Source organism: Protomyctophum parallelum (genome assembly GCF_964188405.1).
Source record: "Protomyctophum parallelum genome assembly, chromosome: 4".
Classification (NCBI taxonomy): Eukaryota; Metazoa; Chordata; class Actinopteri; order Myctophiformes; family Myctophidae; genus Protomyctophum; species Protomyctophum parallelum.
In genome coordinates, this window is record NC_139700.1 from 48,385,682 (window position 1) to 48,397,845 (window position 12,164).

Consider the following 12,164-nt stretch of genomic DNA (forward strand, 5'->3'; position numbering starts at 1 on the left):
TTTGTTTTTAGTCCGTCCGCTCCGTGTCCGGGTGTCTTCTTCTTGCCTGCCGTCACACCGTGTCGGTCGAGAGAGAGACGTTAGGCTGGCTGCGCCGCAGCGAAGCCAGGGGGGGTGGAGCCACTTTATAGGATCCATCTCTGTCTTACCTGCCAGCCAGGTGGACTGATTATGAAATGCCTATAGTTCTTTGTTGGTTATATTATGATATATTATACCGCAGAAATAATACTAAATATTATTATTATTATTATTATTATTATTATTATTATTGGTGTTATTATTATTATTATTATTGTTATTGTTATTGTTATTGTTATTGTTATTGTTATTGTTATTGTTGTTGTTGTTGTTGTTGTTATTGTTATTGTTATTATAAAACCATTACAAATGAGAATATTAATTGTGCGTGTGCGTGCGTGTTTTAATATAAAATATAAATTGTAATTCAAACTCATACTTCACTTATGACTGCATAGCAGTGGGAAAAGTACTCAAATGTTTGTCAAACTTTTGTAAAAAAATTAAAAGTAATGTAAAGGTATATCATAATTCCGAGTTGCAGTTGATAAACTTGCAAAACACAGGCACGTAACATTTTAAATCAGGGGTGTCTTACAAATTGTTTGTCAGCCAGTAGCTACCATGTTTTCCCAATGCAATCTTACGGAAGCAGCATGCGGACAGGGGGTTGACTGGACTACATTTTATGTAAGCCTGCATTAAAAGATGGAGTGCCGTGATGTTTGTACTTTTTCCAATTTCTCGTGTGTTTAAGAGGTGACAGTACTTCATTAGACCCTATGGTGTGGTTGGTTGTGTACAATGATGTCTTCCCTTTGTATTTAGGGTTTCTTCCAGGAGGCAGAAACCTTGACAGTCAAACGGGCCAAAGAAAATATAGTGACATCACACTATCAGCCCCTCCCCTAACCTCTCCCCCTTTATCATACAACAACAGCTGTGGGTGTGGCTTCAGTTCAGGTGGATCACCACCCATCACCATCCACCAGGCAAACCAGACATATACTTAATGAACTGGTGGGCGTGCACACATAAAAACAACATTTTAACAAATACTGTACACTTCTTATATAACAATAACACCTGATTGGTCATGTTTTAGGGTGGAAAAAAACTCCATCTTTAAGTTTATGATCTCGGTTCTGATACCATTACTTTTTGGAAACGATACTGTGAAAAGGGTTTTCGCCACTGTTTGTGGACGGCTCGACCCCATTTCGACCAGAGCCATCTAATAGAAGAGTTACGACATAGAGGGGGCAGAAACCGAGCGCTCAAGAGCTGTTCATGCAGCCTGAACTGAGCTAAGCTGGAGTTGGAAACATTGTTTTCAACGAGGGCGGTGCAAACAAGAGCTATTTTAAGCATGTGTGCAACATGACAACTGTTTTAACCCATTCTGACCTGAGATCAGATTCTAAAAATGTCTATTGCATCCTGACAGTTTCATTATTAACCCATTCTGACCTGAGATCAGATTCTAAAAGTGTCTTCGATTTTTCAAAAATAGCAGACCTACAAGCTCGTATCGCGCCACTCGGTGGCGCGATATGAGCTTGTAGATCTGCTATTTTTAAATAGCTAAAGCATAGCATGATGCCAACACCAAAATGGGTGCCCGGTCAGAATGGGTTAAAGTATTGTACAGTAACAACTAAAGTCTCTTTAATGTTTATGTTGTTATTACTACAAAACAATTTAAAATAAAGGGATTTAAGATAATTAAAGCTGGGCTGTTGCCGCCCTGAGTCCAATGCATTTCTGCCTACTTCCAGTCCAGGACATCGCCCAGTTCTCAATAGAAGTCTATGTAGGAGAGCCGCCATTGGACTGGCCCCATGAAGTGAACGCAGTTTGCGTAACTCTGTCTATATCTAAGGCTCTGATTTCGACCTGTCACCTGTGCAGGGATATCCTGCCACAGAACCTCATTCTCTGAGTCATAAAGTGTACAGGGCTACCCCTGGCAGATCTATGTTATTATAGTACAGTGGTTCTCAACCAGTGGTCCGGGGACCACCAGTGGTGGTTCCAGGTGGTCCCCAGCTAAATGATGGAGAGTTGTTAACCAAATGGACCCTTATAGATCTTTAATTCTTGAGAGTGTACAATTTTACTATTGTTAATCATCTTATTTTTTTTTTAACAAATGTTTACCATATCATACAAAATCTTATATTCTTTAGTTGTGTGTCTGAGAGGCTACATCTCATGGTGTTGCGTGGCTCAAATGTGCAATGGGCCTTCATATGAAAAGGGTTGAAACCCACTGTATTTCCAAATGGGCAAAATGCACTGTATATTGTAGGGCTGAAGTGGTTAATGATTGATAGATAGATAGATAGATAGATAGATAGATAGATAGATAGATAGATAGATAGATAGATAGATAGATAGATAGATAGATAGAAAGATAGATAGATAGATAGATAGATAGATAGATAGATAGATAGATAGATAGATAGATAGATAGATAGATAGATAGATAGATAGATAGATAGATAGATAGATAGATAGATAGATAGATAGAAAGATAGATAGATAGATAGATAGATAGATAGATAGATAGATAGATAGATAGATAGATAGATAGATAGATAGATAGATAGATAGATAGATAGATAGATAGATAGATAACAAATAAACAGTGCCAACAGAAGGCCACCAGTCATAGTTCCAAGAGGCATCAACATCACACTTAATCTTTTTGTAATGATAAAACAAAATCCACAAAGTAACTACCGTAGTAACTACAGTTTTCAAATAATATTTGCCTCTGAGATGTAGTGGAGTAGCAGTAAAAGTATTGGAAACATGGAAATACCAAATACAAATAATACCTGAACTTAAGTACAGTACTAAGTGAATGTACTTAGTTACTGTACACCCCTGCTGCATATAGTGAAAAAGCAAGAGTGAGTGTGTGTCTATCATTCTAGGTGTGTCTGTCGACCTCTCTCTCTCTCTCTCTCTCTCTCTCTCTCTCTCTCTCTCAGTCGCACCCACCCAGCCACTGTGATTATGTTGTTGGAGCCACACCTGTGTGTGCTATCTATCTATCATGTCTGGCATGTTTCATATCAGCCAACACACACACACACACGCACGCATGCACACACACACACTTACGCACGCACGCACACACACACGTGCACACACGTCTTTTATAGCCATGTCGTATAATATAGAAACCCTGAACTATGCCATACTATAGAAACTATAGGGTAGTCAGGCCTACGATTAATTTGCCTTTAATCAGTTATACAATATTACAACAACAACACTTCTTTGATTCCTTCTCTTTTTTTTAAACCATGCAGGGAGGTTTATTATGACAAGTTCCCATGTCAGGTCATGTTCCCGTGACATGTTCCCATGACACACCTTGTTGGTACGAGGTCCCGGGCAGAGGTTACACTGATGCTGTGTTTGGGTTCTGTATCTATAATGTGACCAGCTTTTCACCATGAGGAGAAAAACCTTTTCTTCTTCTTTTTTCCAAAATGAGTTAATATAGCACAGTCAAGACTCTTCACATACTATAGAGCATGTCTGAAATAAGTGTCAGAGCTGAAATTGACATGTAAATATGAAATAAATGCTTAAACATGTAGCTATGGGTGTAATGTTAGAGACCACAGAAGTGAACCTGTTTTCTCAACTCGCCGTTTCTCTGCGAGACATCACTCTATATAAGCCATATCTCCAAAACTGGTGGGTCAAACTGAACAACCAATATGTCAATTTGAAGCTATGATTCCCTGCTTTCACATGACATGAAAAAAACTTAAATTCAATCAAATCCAATGGCAGTCCCTCAGTCAAATTTGGTCACATATGTGTGGAGGTCCCCCCCCCCCCCAGTCAGTCGACGTGCATCCAGGTGTGTGTGTGTGTGCCCGTTAACATAGGTGCCTTGTTGATATGAGGTCGCGGGTTCGCCTCCTGACCGAGGCAACAGTATTATAGCCTACTGGCCTTATAAGCAGTCACTGTTAATATTATACTGGCCTATTTATACTGCTATAACTAAACAACCTGGGAACTGTCTTTACAATCACAACATCAAGACATTTTATAATTGGAACCGCCATTATTATTATTAGTATTTGTATTAGTATTATTAGTATTATTAGTATTAGTAGTATTGTATAGGTCAGTGGACTCACCATAACCATGTAGATTGACTGGATGAAGTGCGGTTGCTTCTCGGTGGTAAACAAAAAGAATGCAGTTCCTTTTGATCAAACTGATAATCAAATGATGAACCTGAACATCTGCAATGAGATGGATTCACACACACAGGGACTATAGTCACGCCCAAACCTGTCATCATCACACACATGCACACACGCACACACATGCGCGCACAGTCTTAACGTAGACAGTGACTCAGTGCGGAAAGAATGAGTGACAGTGAGGTGTGTGTTACCAGAAATCTGAGGAAAGGAGGAGGGGTCGCTCTAATTTGTCATTTGCCTGACGTAGGAAAGGGCTGTTTGATTTATTTATTTGTTTTGTATTTGTTTATGTATTTATTCTGTTATTTACAGTTGAGATGCTTAAGCTATAAGGGGTGGCTCAGGGGTTGAGTATAGCTGGTAGAACAGCTGGATGGGAACCGTGAGGTTGCCAGTTCGATCCCGGTGAGCTCCCCCAGAGTTAGCGTCGTAGTGTCCTTGAGCAAGACACTGAACCCCTAATTGTTCCCGATCAGCAGGTGGTGCTTTGCATGGTTTCCCCCGCCATTGGTGTGTGCATGAATGGGTGAATGTAATGCACAAATTATGTAAAGGGATTTGGATAAAAGCACTATATATAAATGTACCCTTTATTTTAATTGTAAACTTACCCAAGGAGGTATTCTCACATTTCCACTTTTGTATTTGACACACCAATGAATTATGAATGAACGCTGTTCACGTTCGTTTGTTGGTGTCCTGTGCCAATAAAAAAAAGTGGAGAAACGAGCAGAGTACTTAATTTGTCCTCCATTGATTTTTTATTTGGGACTTGCTACCTTTTGGGGGGGATTTTTATCATTTTGTATTCCTGTACTTTTGATAATATGTAGCCTATACTGGATTTTGGGTGTCGCACTTCACTCAGAAAAGCATTTTTTTGCAACCTAATTTTCTTATTATAACGTGTATATAGGCACAATAAAGTCAACATGTATACGGTATAGGTAATTTAGTTGATACAATCTCCTTCAGTAGACATAGTAGATATTTAGTCGACACTTCCAGATGACTAACAGGGTTTTAGTCCAGTCTGACTGGGTCAAAATTTGACCTTTAAAAAAAAAGAAAATTTAAGGAAACCTTTCATTTCAGTTCTAGCCTAACTAGCGTGGGCAGGACGAATTGGGGCGACCATGCATGTGCCACGTACGGGCGGCGAAATGTTTTAGGGTGGGATCAAATCCCACCCTAAAACATTTCCCCTTACTGTAACAGTAAGGGCCTTACTGTTACAGTAAGGGGAAGAAAGTATATACATATACAGTGTATATGTATTTTTGTTCCACTTTTTACATCCTTATATGATGATTTCCTGTTTTTTTTATTTTTATAGATGTGTATATTTGTATACGTGTCTAAATGTTCTGATGAATTGAAAAAGGTGGACCCTGTTGTAAACAAGTGTAAATGCTTCATCAGTGTGCCGTCCCACAGTAACAGTTTTTGTATTGAGTTTGAAATGCATACTGTTCATCGATACTTCAATCAGTCAATGAAAACCCCACGAAAGGCATCATTTCTGTCTGTCTGTCTGTCTGTCTGTCTGTCTGTCTGTCTGTCTGTCTGTCTGTCTGTCTGTCTGTCTGTCTGTCTGTCTGTCTGTCTGTCTGTCTGTCTGTCTGTCTGTCTGTCCGTACCATACAGCCATGTCTGACAGTAGGGATATTTATACTGTTATTAAGAAATGTGAATCCCTAGACTCCTTCAATACCGCTCTTGGGCTTTTGTTTGACACCCAAGTACCCATCTACACATACTGTGAAATAACATTTTCAATCAATCAATTCCTCATAGACAATTAGCCCTTCAAAAGCGATTGTCCAATGTCAATCCAAAGGGTTTTAGCAAAACTGCAGTGCTGCTATGCAGGTCAAGCTTTCGCCACCTCATATAGCTGTCAATGTTATTTTGCATGGCTGTGTTGTTGAACATTTACATGGCTCGCTTAACGTTGAGAAAGTTATACGACTGACCCACACAGTTGATGGCAATGCCAATAACACTAATGACCATAGTCTTACCGTGCAACATGAGCACTCCCTTTGTCATTTCCTCGTATTTCTAGTTTATTTAAATAATGTGATGTCATGCAAATTTGACCAGCCTACTATACAGGCCTGCAGGTTGACTAGATAGATTTGGAAGACATGTTGATGCTCTTGCTATAGTTGCTACTGAAATGATCGATTATGGAGAAAGCTCGCCCTGCCTCCTCACTGCTAAACGTGCCTATTGGACAAGGACAGGTTGGGGAGGGTTGATTGATTGATTGATTGATTGATTGATTGATTGATTGATTTAAGTATTTATTAACAGTTTGCAGAATTACAGCACCTAAGGCCTCATTCACACGTATCAAACGCAATCAAACAAATGTTTGGTCATTTTGGGGTTTTTTTAGGCCACCACAATGCTTTTCCAATGAGTCACATGGTTTGATCAAACATTTGTGTTTGATTGCTGATTGCTGGTGGTGTTCTGCCCCCCCCCCCCCCTCATCAAACAAAAATGTTTGGTCAAACCATGTGACTCCCATTGGATAAGCATTGTGGTGGCCCAAAAAAACGACCAAACATTTGCTTGATTGGTGTTTGGTGTGAATGAGGCCTAAGGGACCTAGGAAGGGCTAATTAATTAAGGGCCATTCTTGCCTTCTATTCTCTGCACTGCAGCCTGCGTCATGGCCAGGAGTATGGACTGGGTTGGGCATCCAGGGCGTGACGTCTCTCACAGACCTCATCAGTACTGTTTGCTGCAGCTGAGAATCAAAACAAGCTCGGTCTCTAAGCAACGCGTCATTGTTGTCTGCTATGAACAGGTGTGAAAATCAACCATGTGTCCGTGTGTTGAGCTCTAGGGTTGAGCTTCATACTCTGCTGCCATCTGGTGGTGAGCTGTAGATGAGTCAAGCTGCAACAACTGATTGCTTTGTTATTGTCTCCACCAGAGAGTAGCCTATGTTTTGCACTCCATCCGTCCGTCCGTGTGACTTGTGAGTCTGTGTGTGTCAGTCCGTCCTTCTGTTACCAGCTAATCTCTGGCACCGTTAACCCGGTCGGTGCCAAATTTTCCAGAACGGCCTCCTTACTCCTTCAGATACTGTCTCATATAATGAATGCAGCATGCAATTTACTTGAAATCTTTCACAGACTTTCCTACTAGGCTGAGGAAAATATCCCACCTTTTTGACATTGGCCTGTTATAGCACCACCAACAGGTGGATTTTTACAAGACACATTTTTGGAACAAAATGACTCAAATCATCCAATTGCCATCCAAGACATAAGAAGAAATGGCACCCTTTTCAGATTGGCCTATTATAGCGCCACAACCTGACCTGCCCTGGTGGAGACCTTTGCCCCGAGGGGCACTTTATCTAGTTAGTGAATATTCTATCGATACATTTTGATGAATCAAATAATTAAGAAGTTTTTTTTTTTAATAGGCCTATATTTATTAAATCAGTAGTTCTCAAACTTTTTCATGTCGAGGACCCCCAAATTGACACTCATTAGCCCGCGGACCCCCATTTGAAGACATATACCAAGGACCCTACTTTGGGAACCACTGGTCTACACGAAGATGAACCTATAAAACGATGCATGGTCATTGTGCATTAGTATTTTCAAGAGGTAGGATAAGGACAACAAATAAAAACTAGACTAAAATGTTAGGAAGGGACTAGTGCACAAGAGGTCCAATATAGAGAGGTTGAAAAAACAATAGTCATGCTGGTGCTCATTAGCGTCACATAGGCGGACACATAGGCTCATGAACCAGCACATAGGTGAACACGGACATTGCTGTTCCTTGGAGTGGTTGCACCACTCAAAAAGAAGGGGAATGGATGAGAACCGCCCTGGGCCTGACGTTAAAATGACCCCAAACATTATTTTAAAGTGGAATATCCCTTTATATTAAGGGTTTTAAGCCCTTAAACCTGTGAAACGTATAGTTTGTTGAAGACAAAAACACCTTAACGTCTAGTAATCATATTGATCTCCATAGACATATTGTGCAAGAGCCTTAAATATATACACTTTGCTGCTATTTCAAAGTTGTAGGCTATATAAGGTTATCCTTACATCATTACCAGAGCAGTCTAATAGAAGAGTTACGACATTATGGGGGCAGAAACCGAGCACTGTTCGTGCAGCCTGGAGAGGGACAAGCTGGAGTTTGAAATGCATTGTTTTCAACGAGGGTGGCGCAAATAAGAGCAATTTTAGGCATGTGTTGTTAGATAATTATGTCTTATCTGTTTACAAACTAATGCCCAGTGGTCAATGTCCCATATCCACCTGAACTTTGGTCCAGGCTGTGTCATTCATATTGTCACCTTACTATTCAGTCTTCATATCATCATTGTACTCTTAGCCTACTGCCTGTTTACACAGCGTTGTTCCTCTTATCATCATTAATGTCATGTCATCCATGTTTATGGCCAAAATATGTTTTCATCTGTCCAATTTAATATCTTGTTCAGTCTCCATACTGTATCTTCTCAGTCATTAAGTTAGGATACTGTAGGCACTGTTAATTAATTAATTCAACATGCAGCTGCTGTGTTATCAGTCTAGTTTGACCATGGCCTAGTAACTTAGTGCAGGGAAAGAAGTTATCTACAGGTTGCCTGGCAACGCCAGCCTCTGCTTTCCCGGCCTATGGCCATCCATGACTGAACCAAGGAAGATGAACTCTACGTCGCTACGCCATTCTCATCATCAATGCGTTGGACTAATGAGAGACCGCCAACCCTGGTCTTGTCATCTGACATTGCGGACATGAATCATCTCCAGCCAATGAACTTTATATCAACAAAAGTGACGTGATCTGCAGTATTTAGCCTGGAACAATACTGTGAAGGAAATAAATAAAACCGTAGATTTTTTAAACGATGCAATACAGCCTCATCGGCCTCATGGTGTTGTGACTTTAGATATTGTCAATTACTTGCACGAGAAGGAGAAAGGTGGTGGAGTTAGCTGTTTTAGTAGACAGTTTGAGGGTCCAATGGAGTTATAAGGTTTTGTCCAATGCATTCTTTTACTGCTTTCCATTGGTTCAACATTTTCGAAACAACACACAGACGTAAAGGGTGTTCAATATTATAGTGAAGAGAGGAGAGTCCGCACACAGATTTGCTCCAAGGTGTTTGCTTTTTATTCAAAACACCATAATTAATACACAACGTTTCGGCCGTGAACGGCCTTCATCAGGTGAACCTGAACCTTAGTCCAGCACCAGACAAGAACTGGATGTGCGCTAGCCACCTACCTTTTATACTAGTTCAATATTATAGCACATCGATTTATGGAATAAAATCAAAAACCTCAACCTCACTAGTTCATACAGTCAACCTCAAGGGCGGTTCTTGCCATGCTCAAAGGCTCATTCTATACTCAAGGGGTTAACATGCTGCATTACTATGTGGGCGTATAAGTGTGTGCAAGGCAGGCTACTTAAGCTCACTAGACTCCATGCTCTTCCTGCCTTCCTCTGCTCATGGTTCCCGGTTGTATGTGATGTTTTCTCCCACCACCACGCCAGCACCACCGGTGGGCTCTGCTATTTATACTCCCCATGGGGGGGTTATTGTATATTGTATATCTATCTCCCTGCTCTTTACTTGCGCAAGCAGAGCGCGCAAGTAATGTTTTCGCCCGGTCTCCTCCGTCGTGACAGCTGTTCCGCCATTCGATGTTTATGCAGAAAAACATCAAATCTGTGCCTGTTTTGCTGGGACCAAATGACCACAAATGACCATATCTTGTGTCTCTAAATGTCATCATTTAGAGCTAGTCATACGTATACTATATACATAATCAGTAAAAAATAAAATAGCAAATTGTGCCTGATCTGCTGGGACCAGAGTACGTGGTGTGTATATGTATGACTAGCTCTTAATGATGACGTAAGAAATATGGTCATTTGTGGTCATTTGGTCCCAGCAAACCAGGCACAGATTAGCTGTTTTCTTGCATAAACATCAAATGGCGGAACAGCTGTCACGGTTTTTGGCGCAAAGTAACCACAGTATACCGCTAATCAACTTACAACTACACACTTTATACAGTATAGAGTATATATGTATACGTATATAGTATATGCCTATATACTATATATATACTATATATATTTCTTACGTCATCATTTAGAGCTAGTCATACGTATACTATATACATAATCAGTAAAAATAAAATAGCACATTGTGCCTGATCTGCTGGGACCAGAGTACGTGGTGTGTATATGTATGAGTAGCTCTTAATGATGACGTAAGAAATATGGTCATTTGTGGTCATTTGGTCCCAGCAAACCAGGCACAGATTTGCTGTTTACTTGCATAAACATCAAATGGCGGAACAGCTGGGGGATATCAACACATATCAATGATTTATTTGTCTCTGAAAAACTAAAAAGGGATCCAGAATATATCTACAACGATAAAACAGTATTTCTTATATAGATAGAAACTTGAACCATACTTAATAATACTAGGTGTTTATATGCATAAAGTAGGTACATCTTTAATTTCATTTTTCATTTCATTTCTTTTTTCATTTTAGGTAAATAGTTACATCTAAACATTAATAATTTCAAACGTTCCTTCACAGAGATACTGAGATTTGACAGTTTACAGCGGTCGAAAGGACTTGCTTTCGCACTAGTTGGCCATTTATGGCCTACTAGTGTGCAACAAGCAAGTATGCACTCGACAGAGTGCAGTTCTAGTTATGTTTTATGATTGTTGCTTAATCGTGCCGAGCAGGGAGAAATCCAGCAGAGCCGAACGCCAAATCAAATATCATATGCACACTTGTTACTCATTCTGCAAATAAATATTGGTTAATCTATTCGTGAGTTGTCTGTCTGAACTATAGTTACTATGGGTTTGTATAGGCCGGGAGTGTGTCTGAAAATAACTATAGTTACTATGGGTTTGTATAGGCCGGAGTGTGTCTGATAATAACTATAGTTACTATAGGTTTGTATAGGCCGGAGTGTGTCTGATAATAACTATAGTTACTATAGGTTTGTATAGGCCGGGAGTGTGTCTGATAATAACTATAGTTACTATGGGTTTGTATAGGCCGGGAGTGTGTCTGATAAAATGAATCAAGAAACTTAAAAACTGCCCGCGGTGAGAACCACCTTGGGCAGAAGAAGCCTGATGTTAAAAACGACCCCAAACATTATTTGAAAGTGAATTAAAGTGTATTAATCATATTGATCTCCTAGACCTCTTGTATATGTACACCTATAGGTTCATGGTTCACGGTTGTACTTTATTGTTCCATCTTGTGTATACATACAGGTACATAAGAGTATATGTACTTATATGTACTTGAGGAAGACTTGTTGTCTTCCTCCAGACACTGCAGCAGCATGGATAGATAACATAACATTCAAAACAACACAAACACAGAAAGCACAGCAAACAAAGGGACAGAATAAAGAGTGCCAGAAAGAGTGAGAACAATAGTAACATGTTCATGTTTTCCCTGTATTAGCAAAGTTAGGTGAACTTTGTGTGAACAGCTTCACAGTAGCCACTAGGTTCATTTAAATACCTTTGAGAAAAATTGCTGCTATTTCAAAGTTGTGAGCTATATGGTTATCCTTATACTTACATGCATACTGTACACACTGCTTTACTTCTTTGTCTTTTAAAAGTTGCTATAGTTAACTTAGCTTAGAGTGTGTGTGTGTGTGTGTGTGTGTGTGTGTGTGTGTGTGTGTGTGTGTGTGTGTGTGTGTGTGTGTGTGTGTGTGTGTGTGTGTGTGTGTGTGTGTGTGTGTGTGTGTGTGTGTGCACGCAGAGAGAGAGAGAGAGAGAGAGAGAGAGAGAGAGAGAGAGAGAGAGAGAGAGAGAAAAAAAATACAACAGCAATTTGA

General features: G+C 40.0%; 1 protein-coding gene across 1 annotated transcript in view; it reads right to left on the reverse strand.

The window, feature by feature from the left end:
* Positions 1-11,656, reverse strand: part of pkp3a (plakophilin 3a) — a gene marked incomplete at its 5' end in the record, with an annotated part of 76,424 nt that extends 64,768 nt beyond the window's left edge. Inside the window, one exon of the mRNA XM_083762850.1 lies at positions 11,614-11,656. Within this exon, the coding sequence (XP_083618976.1) occupies positions 11,614-11,656 (43 nt within the window). The remainder of the gene's footprint in view (positions 1-11,613) is intronic.
* Between the last annotated feature and the right edge of the window lie 508 nt (positions 11,657-12,164).